The 13,067-nt window shown below is 36.4% G+C and overlaps 1 protein-coding gene across 8 annotated transcripts in view; it reads right to left on the bottom strand.

The window, feature by feature from the left end:
* Positions 1-13,067, bottom strand: part of USP9X (ubiquitin specific peptidase 9 X-linked) — a 139,378-nt gene that overhangs the window by 17,157 nt on the left and 109,154 nt on the right. For all 8 annotated transcript variants that reach the window (XM_020285131.2, XM_020285134.2, XM_020285133.2 and 5 more), the window contains 4 exons: positions 11,089-11,309; positions 7,974-8,164; positions 4,441-4,614; positions 755-896 (listed from right to left, as the gene is read on the bottom strand). In XM_020285131.2, coding sequence (XP_020140720.1) covers positions 755-896; positions 4,441-4,614; positions 7,974-8,164; positions 11,089-11,309 — 728 coding nt within the window. The remainder of the gene's footprint in view (positions 1-754; positions 897-4,440; positions 4,615-7,973; positions 8,165-11,088; positions 11,310-13,067) is intronic.

Below are 13,067 nucleotides of genomic sequence, written 5' to 3'. Positions count from 1 at the left end.
GAACCTTAAAGATGAGGATCAGGAGTCAGGTTAAGTAACTCGCCTCAAATCTCAGAGCTGTGAGTGGCAGGCAGTATGGCTTTCAGCCCACAATCTCAATCTCTAGATTCGAATACTTCAAAGTAGTGCATAAGGTCAAAACACCACAAGTGATTTAAAGGCGAGAGCGCCTGGGAGCTCAAAAAGATACACCTTATTTACTAGAGTGTGTGAATCATCTCTCCTAAAGAGCTGCTAATAAGTTCCCACAGATATAAAACAGCCAAGTAGACCTAAAAAGTCGATCTAAATGGTTTAATAACACAGGTAATAAAAGAAATCTTATGTGGCTATATAAAGTAATTAACAGTTTCAGCAAATTGTTTGGTCTTCACAAGTAACTCTAGACATGAAAGGAGAAATGTTTTCTTCCATCAGCTCAATAGCTTTGAAGAGCTCAAGAGCAATTTGTTTCTTGGTAGAGAGATAAAGTGCCTATATAACTTAAGTAACAGAATGAGGTGTAAAGCTAGTATGTCTTCTAAAATTATTCATTTCATCTGTTTTCCCTAGTCCCTCTGGCATTACTTTTTAATCATCTTTCCCTGATAAAACTTAATCAGTTTTATTGTCTTGACTACCTCTCTGCTACCACTATAAGAAAGTAGGGAAGAGAACAAAAATAGGGTGAATTTTGAGGATGAACAAAACCAACCAATTTTTTCCAAATCCATTAAATGTAATCATATTTTAAATAAAACTGGGTAATCCGTACCTTTTTATTGCATTTTTCACAATGATATGCATTTGCACCTTCTAGTAAATCTCCTTTGACATACTGTTCCAAAGAATCAAGAAGATTTTGGTGGTTTCTAATGTCTACGTTTAGAGTCGTAAAAGATTCTTCACATTCGTACCTAAAGATATTATTTAAGAAATGATAATGGATTTATTCCTTAGTTTTCTAAACATTTTATTTAGTTATAGACTTAGTGAAAACCACATTTGCAATATTTATTATATAATACGAACCCCTTAAGTCATAGAATGTTAATGTTACCAATAAATGATAGTTAACTTGGTCAAGATCATTACATGAAATGATATTTAAAGATGGGCCAGTCTGGGCTCACAGCTTAAACTCTTTGTAGTCTACCACCCTGCTTCCAGTGCTGTTTAGATAGTAATTCATGCCACGGCTAAAGCATGAATTTATCAAGTTCTGATAAAGATATTTTAAACTATTAATGGGCAGAATTTTTAAATGTTCTTCCTTTCTGCAATGGAAACCTTACAAAAGCAGCAAGTTTCAATACACAAATGAATAAGGGATAAACAATCTGAGTAGGAGCCAGAATACCAGATTATGATAATTTTCTACTAAAGGAACTTTCAGATTTCTGATGAGATACTCATAAATTCAGAACATGGGAAGCGGGGAATACATTCTCAACCATTAAAATCATTCATTCAACAAATATATTGAGAGTGCCATACATCCTTTCAGCAATGAGGGACATTCAATGTTTAAGACAGTCCCTCATTTAAGGAATTTAAAATTTAGTTAGGAAAAAAAGATAGGCACACAAAGGCATTTATAAATGCCAAGAAGTAGGTATTAAGCAAAATGCTACTATATAATCAGGGAACAGCCCACAGAGGGAAACAAGTTAGATAATAGCTCTATGTAAACAGTTGGATATTCAAAGACTGAAGGACAGCAAAGTCTTTCTGTAAAGAACCAGATAGTAATATTTTAGGTTTTATAGATCTCTGTGGCAACTACAGATGCTCTGGTTTATGATGGGGTTACATTCCGATACTCTAATCATAAGGTGAAAATATTGTAAACCAAAAATGCATTTAAATTCATCTAATGTACTGAACATCATAGCTTGGCCTAGCCTACCTTAAATGTGTTCAGAACACTTACATGAGCCTACAGTTAGGCAAGATCATCTAACATAAAGCTTCTTTTATAATAAAATGTTGACTATCTCATGTAATTTACTGACTATTGTATTTTGGAAGGGAAAAATAGAATGGTTGTATGGGTACCTGAAGTAAGGTTTCTAATGAACACATATTGCTTTCGTACAACTGGAAAAGAAAAAGATTGTAAATTGAACCAACATTAAGTCGGGGCCATCTGTGCTCAATTCTGCTGTTGTAGCAAAAGTAGCCAGATAGTATATAAACAAATGGGCATGTTCCAATAAAACTTTATAAAAACAGGCAACAGGCTTGATTTGGCTCATGGTTTGGAGTTTGTTGACCCCTGTTCTAGGCAAACAATGACCTGTAACAGACAGACTTGGGACTCTGTATGTAACTTTATGGCATGTAGCAAGAACAAGACCAGTTTAAGTTGTTGAGCGGGTATCAGGGATCTGATTCAAAGACTATACTCTCTTAACATTTTCACTTGCCAAAGAAAGCCAATAATTTCCAAGTAATTTGGAAAACCATCTAAAAGAAATCGAGAAGAACTGACAGGAACAGATGAGCAAAAAGTTGGCTATTTTATCAATAATTAAAAACAAGAGGTTAAAATTTTATTTTGTTTACCTAATGTAAAAGGTCTTTCTTTTTTTTTTGAGACAGAGTCTCGCTTTGTTTCCCAGGCTAGAGTGAGTGCCATGGCATCAGCCTAGCTCACAGCAACCTCAAACTCCTGGGCTCAAGCAATCCTTCTGCCTTAGCCTCCGAAGTAGCTGGGACTACAGGCATGTGCCACCATGCCCGGCTAATTTTTTCTATATATATTAGTTTGCCAATTAATTTCTTTCTATTTATAGTAGAGACGGGGTCTTGATGTTGCTCAGACTGGTTTTGAACTCCTGACCTCGAGCAATCCACCCGCCTCGGCCTCCCAGAGTGCTAGGATTACAGGCTTGAGCCACCGCGCCCGGCCTAAAAGGTCTTTCAAAAGGACCAAAAGTTGCCCAGACTAAGTGAAAAAGTATACATGTCCTAATTCTGAATGAGTGGGTAAGATTATAACCTGACAGAAATTTCTCATTTATATAGTATTAAGTCTCCCTGAATCATTTCCTCATAACCAAAAGCAAAGCACTTCCACCAACCGCATAGATACTCAAACCCATGGCTATATTTAATACACTTTGGCTTACAAAAAATACTATATTACTGTGATATTTTGGTGAGAAGGGATTACAAACCAACATCAAGTACCAAAACAAGTCTCAAGGTAAAACTTCCATGTGACAGGCATAAATGTGTGTTTACTTGTAACAAACTGATTATTTAGCTATTTTTTTTTTTTTTTTTTGAGACAGAGTCTCACTTTGTGCCCAGGCTAGATTGAGTGCCGTGGCGTCAGCCTAGCTCACAGCAACCTCAAACTCCTGGGCTCAAGCAGTGATCCTACTGCCTCAGCCTCCCAAGCAGCTGGGACTACAGGTATGCGCCACCATGCCTGGCTAATTTTTTTTGTATATATATTTTTAGTTGGCCAATTAATTTCTATTTTTAGTAGAGACAAAGTCTTCCTCAGACTGGTTTCGAACTCCTGATCTCGAGCGATCCGCCCGCCTCGGCCTTCCAGAGTGCTAGGATTACAGGCGTGAGCCACCGCACCCGGCCTATTTAGCTATTTCTGACAGGAGCTCTTAATATCTGTTTTAAGTCAATTTGTCAACTCTTGCTATAAATGTTTTATATGCAAACATACCTTAAGGATGACAGTACTGATGCTATTCTAAATGTCAGTATTTCCTTTATATGGAAATATTATTCCAGGTCTCTCACCTTCTAAACTTAATGTATCTATAATATTATAAGTACTCAAATTCTAAGATAAAGGTAAAATTTTTTTTTTGAGACAGTCTCTCACCTCTGTCACCCAGGCTAGAGTGCCGTGGCATCAGCCTAGTTCATAGCAACCTCAAACTACTGGGCTCAAGCAATTCTTCTGCCTCAGCCTCCTGAGTAGCTGGGACTACAGGCATGCACCACCATGCCCAGCTAATTTTTTCTATATACTTTTAGTTGTTCAGCTAATTTCTTTTTATTTTTAGTAAAGACCAGGTCTCACTCTTGCTCAGGCTGGTTTTGAACTCCTGAGCTCAAGCGATCCTACCACCTCGGCCTCCCAGAGTGCTAGGATTATAGGCATGAGCCACCACACCCGGCCAAAGGGCAAATCTTTAAGTAACACCTGTAGCTATATGTAAATTGACATTTCCCCAGGAATGACAATATGTAAAAGAATAGAAGAGTATAAAATAGGAACAGAATTAGGCAGAGTAAAACAAAACAAAAGTTATTTGACAAAAATAACCCTACAGTAAGGTATCTACAGTATATAATCCATTCATTTTCAGGCATTTAGTAATCAGTGGCATACTCTACTTTTGTAGAGAAGTACTACTAAAAATTTTATTTTTGTTAGTATATACATAGTACAACATATACTTTTGATATGTAATTAGCACTTACCTGTGTGGGCAGCCTTGGCAAATCTTTTGATCAGCAAAGGAACCACCTAAGACTTTACTTAGCATAGCTGGATGTCCTAAGGCTTTTAAAGCTTCATCTAAACTATCTACCAATGAATTAAAAAATTCTAAAGCATCATGTTGTTCACGCAGATTAACAGGCTCGCCCCAAAGCCTAAGAAACAAATGGAATAAAAACATGTAACATGTTACATTCACAAAGCAGTATGTACACCGTAATTCTTGGGGGGGAGGGAGCAACACAATCACAAATCACAGTATATAAACTGAATTCACTTTACATATAGAGTATAGTGGGAGAGTGAATGAGGATCATAGTAAAATTGGTACTTCAGTGGCAAAGAATTGCCACGAAACTACCGGCTGTAAGAAGGGTGGTTGTTTCAGGTAATACGATACATGCATGTATTTTGAATCCTGAAGATGCTATTAAGATGGGATGGTGGGTCTCACTCTCATGTGAATACTGTAATTATAGATCTCTTTCATTTGACTTAAATTTTGGGTTATAGATAGTCAAAGATCAGATGTATTTACTTTTAATTGATTTTTCCAAGTGCAAAGAAAAAGGTTTGACTTGTTCTAGAGTGAATATCTTTTGAGTAATCTGAGAAAACAATCTATCACTTCTGTATACTACAAAATGAGGTGATACTGCTAAAGCCCAAGCAATGCTGGAAACTGTCAATGACATCTGATTTTGTACTCACAGAGTGATACACAGAGAATATAAGTGTATTTCTTCCAAGCAAGAAATAAAACAAAGATATCTTAAATATGCCAGAACTTTCTTTTGATAAATACTTTTGTAAAATCCCCTCTATGTAACAAATAATCTCAATTATATTTTAGACAAAAATTTACATATTGTAAGTTTAAAATCAGATACATCATTTGTTAAAATCAATTTGTTTCATTATTGGAAATAATACCAGTTCATTCTATTTACTTTCAAATTATATTCCATTCCCCATACTTTCAAATATGTTATCAATTTATTAATTACAAAAGGGAAAAGGTATCCATTACAGTGAAGAAATAAGACATCAAGGAATCAAAGTTAATATCACTAATAACTAAACAAACAAATACCATGTATCTTCCCAATGCAATGCAGTGAGAAGCACATAATATCACTTGTGTAGTTTTGCCTGCTCCCCCCCCCCCTCAATGCCCGGTGTTTAACCTCAATCTTATCATGAAGAAACAATCACAAAAATCAAGAGAGACCTTCCACATTTTAAAAGACAACTGGCCTGCACTCTTATAATCCTAGCACTTTGGGAGGCCGAGGTGGGAGGATTGCTTGAGGCCAGGAGTTCAAGACCAGCCTGAGCAAGAGCAAGACACCCCCCTATCTCTACAAAAAATAGAAAAATTTGCTGGGTGTGCTGGCACCTGCCTGTAGTCCCAGCCACTTGGGAGGTTGAGGCAGGAGGACTGCTTGAGCCCACGAGTTTGAGGCTGTAGTGAGCTATGATAATGCCATTGCACTCTGGCCAGGGCAACAGAGAAAGACTCTGTCTCCAAAATAGATAAAATAAAACAACAACAACAAAAAAATTTAGTGCCATAAAAGTCAAGACAAGCTAGGGGGATTATTTTATACTGGGACTAAAGAGGTAATAACCAAATTCTTGATTCTTTCCTAGATACCAGATTGATATTAAAATTAAAAAGTTATAAAGTACTAATCTACACATACTGTGAGCTCCACTAGCATAGGGAGTAAATGATAAGTAAAAAAAGCAATGGCATTATAAGAGAGAAAACTATAAATGACAAATTTTAAGACGAAAGCTTAAAAAGTGTGTGAGCAATTTAGAGGAGCAGAAATGGAAATGGTAAAAGCCTATGGCAGAGATGGAATAAGCTAGGGAAAGAAAAAGACAGAACTTGAATAGTGAGAGAGGAGGGCAAGGGGTATGCTGGGTAATGGCACCCAAAGAGCTAAAGCACAGCTAGGAGGGAAAGTGGTGCATGCAAGCCACTAGTACAGAGTAATTTAGGGTCCTAGTTAGGGAATAAAAGGATTTATATGGTGAGTCAAGGGTGGTAGGGTCATTGTACCATAAAACAGAGGTTTCAAAATAAATCTAAGTACTATAGTATCCTTATAGGTAAAAAGGGAGCTACTCTGCCAGAAGCAGGGAAAGTAGACCCGACTGTCAGTGTCAGCTGACTGTTTGCTTCCCCTTTTCTCAGCTGGCTGGGAAGTACCTTGAAGGGATTCTAAGAGTATTATTTAAAAATAAAACAAAAACCCACTGCTATAAAGGATAATAGCTCTATTCATACGTAGTATCTAAGAGTTATGTGGTGGTACTGCAGTATTTTAGCACAGGGCATAACACATAAGTGTTGACTTAAAAAAAATCAGTGAAATAAACGAAGTCAAAGAAACAAGATCAAGATGTAATTAAGGATTTTTTGCTTAAAAAAACAAACATCATTTATACCACCTTTCCATAAAATCATACTAGGGTAGCTAAATGGTTGATGAGGGAAAGTTTTTCTTTATAGATCTATTCTAGCTAATAAATGAAATAATAAAACTACAATATTGCTATTTTGTAACCCTGAAGAAATACTATATTAAGACAATAATGATCAATGGCTGTTAATATCATAGGAGAGACAGACATTATGTGCTACTCTCCATGCAGATAAACATTACCACCTATGAAATAGCCTTGCCTATTCATTCCGCAAGAAGAAAAATAACATCTCAATCTGACAAAGCCTCTAGATCTCACTAGTCATTTGCAGGAAATGCAGGGGGCCACAGGGATTCCATCAATAAAAATTCAGACTGTGAGAAAATGTATGGGTATACTACCTGGTTCATCCCCCTCCCCACCCCAACAAGTAACTGGAAAGGGGAAAAAAGACTAAAGGAGACTCAAAAGTCAGCATCAACCATTTGTGGTATATGGACCTTCTTTGGATCCTAATTTTAAAAAACACCAGTAAAAAAAAAATTATGGGATAATTGGGTAAATTCAAACACTAACAGATATTTGACATTAAGAAATTTTTAAAAAATAGTAAGATTACGGTTGTTTTGAAACAGACATCAGAGAAACACACTGACGTATTTATGAATGAAACTATAATACATAGCTAGAATTTGCTTCAAAGCAATCTGGAAAGAAATAGGTAGGAATATAGACTAAACAAAATTGGCTATGAGTTGACAACTTTTGAAGTCAGGTGATGAGTACATAAAGGTTCATACTATTCTACTTCTGTATGTATTAGACGTTTTACTAATAAAAAAAGTTATCTTAAGAGACTAAAGAATAGTGCCCCTCCCCCCTTACTATGACAGTTCCTACCTCCTCCTATGACTATAAGAAAGAAAAAAACCTAAGAACAGTTTGAATATTATTATTGCTTAATATTAAACCTAAATATGGCTTCCAACATATATTTTAGAGGTTTAAGGTTAGTATATTGAGACGTTCATCAAGTTTTAAGAAGTATCCTTATTACTATCCACCTATAGTTTACCTGAACTGTTTCCAAAATCCTCTGGGCACGTAGTATTGTAGTCGAGAAGCAGCTAAATGACCAAAGATGACCTGAAGGTGTCTTAGGACACCAATATTGTATTCTTTCCTATCTTCAGTTTTACTTAATGCTGGTTTATCTTCAAATTGTTGAGGATATCCAAATACATCATCCCTGGGATCAACATTGCTCTAAGAACCAAAAATTACCATTAATGAGCTAATCTAAGGGATAGTAAAATATGTTAAGACAAATGCCAGTTAGTGAATGATTTGTACTTTTAATTTTCAATTTATAAATTTTAACTCACAATATATTAGTGTTTATCCCCACCATATCACATGAGTTATCATAACTGAATAACTCTTACCGTGTGTCAGAGAGGTAGATAATAATATAATACAGCAGAGTAAAATTAGTGTGGTGATCAAGGTAGACTGAATTGGACACAAATGAATGCTCTATCACTTATAAGCTACATAACTTTGAGCAAGTAAAAGTTAGTTCAACTTTTACTTATTTATTTATTTATTTTCTTGAGTCAGAATCTCACTCTGTTGCCCGGACTAGAGTGCCATGGGCGTCAGCCTAGCTCACAGCAACCTCAAACACCTGGGCTCAGGCGATCCTTCTGCCTCAGCCTCCCGAGTAGCTGGGACTATAGGCATGCGCCACCATGCCTGGCTAAATTTTTCTGTATATTTTTAGTTGGCCAATTAATTTCTTTCTATTTTTAGTAGAGACAGGGTCTCGCTCTTGCTCAGGCCAGTTTTGAACTCCTGAGCTTGAGCGATCCTCCCGCCTTGGCCTCCCAGAGTGCTAGGATTACAGGCGTGAGCCACCGCGCCCAGCCTATTTCAACTTAAAGCTTCAGTTCCCTTATGTGACAATGGGGATATTACATTCTTCATGTAGATGCTGTGAGGATTGAGATAATGCATACAAAATGATCAGAACTGTAAACATTCAATAAAATACACATATTAAGTAGAGCCATGCTTTGCTTAACAATGGGGATACATTCTGAGAAATGTGTTGTTAGGTGATTTTATCATGCAACCATCATAGAGTATCCATATACAAACCTAGATGGTACAGACTATTACCTACCTAGGTTGTATGGTATAGCCAGCCTATTTTTCCTAGGCTATAAATTAGTACAGCATGTTACTGTACCATATACTGTAGGCAACTGTAACACAATGGTATTTGTGTACCTAAACATATATGAACATAGAAAAGGTACAGTAAAATTATGGTATTATAATCTTATTGGACAACCATCATGTATGTGGTCCATCGTTGACAAAAATGTTGTTATATTAGTATTCTTCAACAAATGGTGTTGGGTAAATTGGATAGCCACATGCAAAAATATGAAGTTGGACTCTTACTTAACATTATATATACAGATTAAATAAAAATGGATCGAAATCCTAAAGGTGAGAACTAATATCACAAAACTCTTAAAACACAGGGTCAAAGCAAAGGTACAGGCAACAAAAGAAGAAAATAGATAAACTGGACCTTAAGAAAATTGAAAACTTCTGTGCTAAGAGACTATCGACAGAATAAAAAGGCAACCCTCAAAATGGAAGAAAATATCTGTAAATCACATTATCTGATAAAGACTAATATCCAGAATATATAGATAAATCTTAAAACTCAACAATAGGACAGAAGTGGTGGCTCACGCCTGTAAACCTAACACTTTGGGAGGTTGAGGCAGGAGGATAGCTTGATGCCAGGAATTTGAGACAGTCTGGGAAACATAATGAGACCTCATCTCTACAAGAAAAAAAAAAAAAAAAAAAAAACAGGCATGGTGGTGCATGCCCATAGTCCCACCTACTCTGGAGGCTGAGGCAGGAGGATCACTTGAGCCCAAGAATTTGAGGTTCCTGTGAAATAGGCTGACACCAGGGCACTCTAGCCTAGGCAACAGAGTGAGACTCTGTCTCGAGGAGAGGAGGGAGGGGAGGCAGAGAAAGGGAGTGAGGAGAGAGCAGAGGAGAGAGGGACAGAGGAGGAGGGGGCAGGGGCAGAGGTGGAAGGGAAAGGAAATGAAAAGCAAAGCCAAGCCCTCAGGAATAACACAACTTGATTTAAAAATGGACAAAGGATTTGAAGAGATATTTCTAAAAAGAAGTGGCTTATAATAAGCACAGGAAAAGACGCTCAAAATCACTAACCATTAGGGAAATGCAAATAGAAACCTCAATGACATACTGCTTCACATCCTTTTAAGATGGCTACTATCAAAAGAAGGTGGCAACAAGTGCTCACAAGGATGTGGAAAAATTGGAATCCTTGTGTACTGTTTGTGAGAATGTAAAATGGTGCAGTTGCTGTAGAAAACAGTTCCTCAAAAAATTAAAAAATAGTATCACCATATGATCCAGCACTTTCACTTCTGGGCTTGTACCTAAAAGAACTGAAAGCGAGGTCTCAGAGAAATATTTGTATATACATGTCACGGCAGCCTCATTCACAACAGCACAAATGGGGAAGCAACCCAAGTGCCCACTGAATGGGTAAGCAAAATGTGGCATATACATACAATGAAATATTACTCGGTCTTCAAAAACAGAAAATCCTGACACATGCTACAACATGGAACCTCAAGAACATTACGCTAAGTGAAATAAGCCAGCCATATAAAGGCAAATACTATATGATTCCACTTAAATGAGGTACTTAGAGTAGGCAGAATCACAGAGACAGAAAAAATGGTGGTTGCCAGGGGCTGGGGGGAGGGAGAGATAGGGAGTTGTTTAATGGGTACAGAGTTTTAGTTTTGCAAGATGAAAAGTTGTAGAGATGGGCAGTAAAACTCTTACCATTACGCAAACTCCAAATTACACTCAAAACTCTATACAAAAAGAAATCCATTAACTGTTGCTTTAAAGACATTAATTATCTTGAAAATTAACTGCAGTTTAAAGTCTGATAGGTAGTGAACACTATACTACACAAATAGGCAGTATTCCATGCTGGGAGAAGTTCACCCCCACTTTCAACAAACCCGGTAAAAGTACAAAACTCCCTTATGAGAGAAGAGTATCTGGTATCACAATTTCAAACACAGAAAACAGAGATGATAATTAAAATTTACCTCATTGTCTTGCTTCTCATCCCCAGACATATCATCATCTACATCACTACCTGTGCCTTCAATTGCAAGAATACCGTTCCTGATAGAGGGAATCATGTAGAGTTGCTGAATCACAGAATTCATGTAGCAAGTAGCACCAGCATTTTTCAGCCCCACAAATCCTTTTGGTGGGCGGGGTCCAACCGGTGGCAGATACTCCCACTCAGTAAGTGCTTCACAAGCTGAGAAAGAAAAGATTCTTATAGCATGAACACAACCATTATTCTTTCAAGCTCTATTAAGCTAAAAAAGTAACACTAGCAACAATTCTATTCACAATTCTACTAATCCTACAGCCACCTGAAGCACTGCTCTAAGTTTAGATTTCATCTGCTAACAATCTGAGATATATTGCAACATGCACCACTGTGCAGATTCTTACCTAATCATTCAGAAACCCATGTTTTATTTAATGTTGCTTCTATGGCAGTCTCAGAAATAGTCATACAAGATGGTATATAACACTAACATCTATATGCTAACTTAATTTTTATTGTTTAGTCATTAACTTTCTTAATATTTCATACTTTTGCATGTTTTTAAAAATGCCTTAAAAATCACTGTGGCATGAAGTTATACAAACATATCAACACTTTATAGCTTGCTCAGTTTTAAATAATCCTAAGCATTCACACTCTGGTTCTAATGCTCACCAACTCTTTTATCCCCACCTTCAGGTGGGCTTTTGTTTCCACCTAGTAAATGTAACAATAAGAGCAATACTTGCTTTGACTATATCCACAATGCTATTCTGAGGGGCAAACAAGATAGTGGATTTGAAAGTTCTGTGAGAATTGTAAAAAACTGTACATCTCTCCATCTCCCTCACCTAGTATAAACCTGGGAGCAATGCAAATATCATCACTGTCTAGGGGATTGGTCAAATAAATATCATGTTGAACTGAAAGGTATATAGTAAATAAACTGAATTAGATAAATATGTGTTGATAGGGAATAATGACAGATACATTATTGAGTGGAAAACAAAGTGAAGAACATTGTACTATATTCCAATCTGTGGTTAAAAAACGAAACAAAGAAAGATCTTGTATGTAGATCTTGCAGACACAGATGCTGGGAACACAGACATGAACTGATGACAATGGTTGTAGCTATCAAAGTGAACTAAGGAAAGGGATGGGCAGAAACATACTTTTTAGTATGCTCCAAGTACCCTCTTTAGTACTTGGAATTTTTACCACACCAGTGTACTATTTAAAAACAAAAAGAAGCAAACTAAAACCCATTAAGGTTAAAAAAAAAAAAAAAAAAAAAAAAACCACCTCACTATATAGAGATTTGATAGAATACCCAAAGGTCTAATCGTTTAAACAGTCAGTTTAATCAGAAACTTCTAAGATGTTAATAAAAACTTCCTTATATTCTGATACACAATATATCAAAAAAGAATTTGACATGTTCTTAAAGATTTACTATAATTAGTTATATTCTTAAATGTTGCAGCAAAACAGTGGTTTTCTCTTAAAACATAATAGCCTCGCTTGTTTCAGTTATTTCTGCCTTTTCTGCTATTTTATATTGCCCACACTCCTTTTGAGCTTCAGTTCCTTATCATCTGTAAGATCTGGTGTCTGCAGACTGTATTATGGGCTTGAGGTAGGAGATCATAAAGTTCACTAACATGGTTATCTTACATTCTAATCTTCGAAAGCCTAGAATTTCTTAGAAGTCATATAAAAGTAACATTAAAGAACTTCTAAGGGAGGGCCTGAAAGATTTTCTAATGTAAGCAATTTAAAACTAAGTTTGAACTCTATGTCATTTACTTTGGCTACTTATTACTCTAGAGTTGGGTTTTATCTCAGGTTTGATGACATGAAATTTATTTTGCAAAATACTTGAAACACAGGAAGACACTTAACAAACTATGAAAACTTTTCTGTATAAAGGCTCTTGGCTTATAATGGCCTTAATTATAC

This window comes from Microcebus murinus, chromosome X, assembly GCF_040939455.1.
Source record: "Microcebus murinus isolate Inina chromosome X, M.murinus_Inina_mat1.0, whole genome shotgun sequence".
Lineage (NCBI taxonomy): Eukaryota > Metazoa > Chordata > Mammalia > Primates > Cheirogaleidae > Microcebus > Microcebus murinus.
This window is presented reverse-complemented; position numbering and strand designations above follow the sequence as displayed.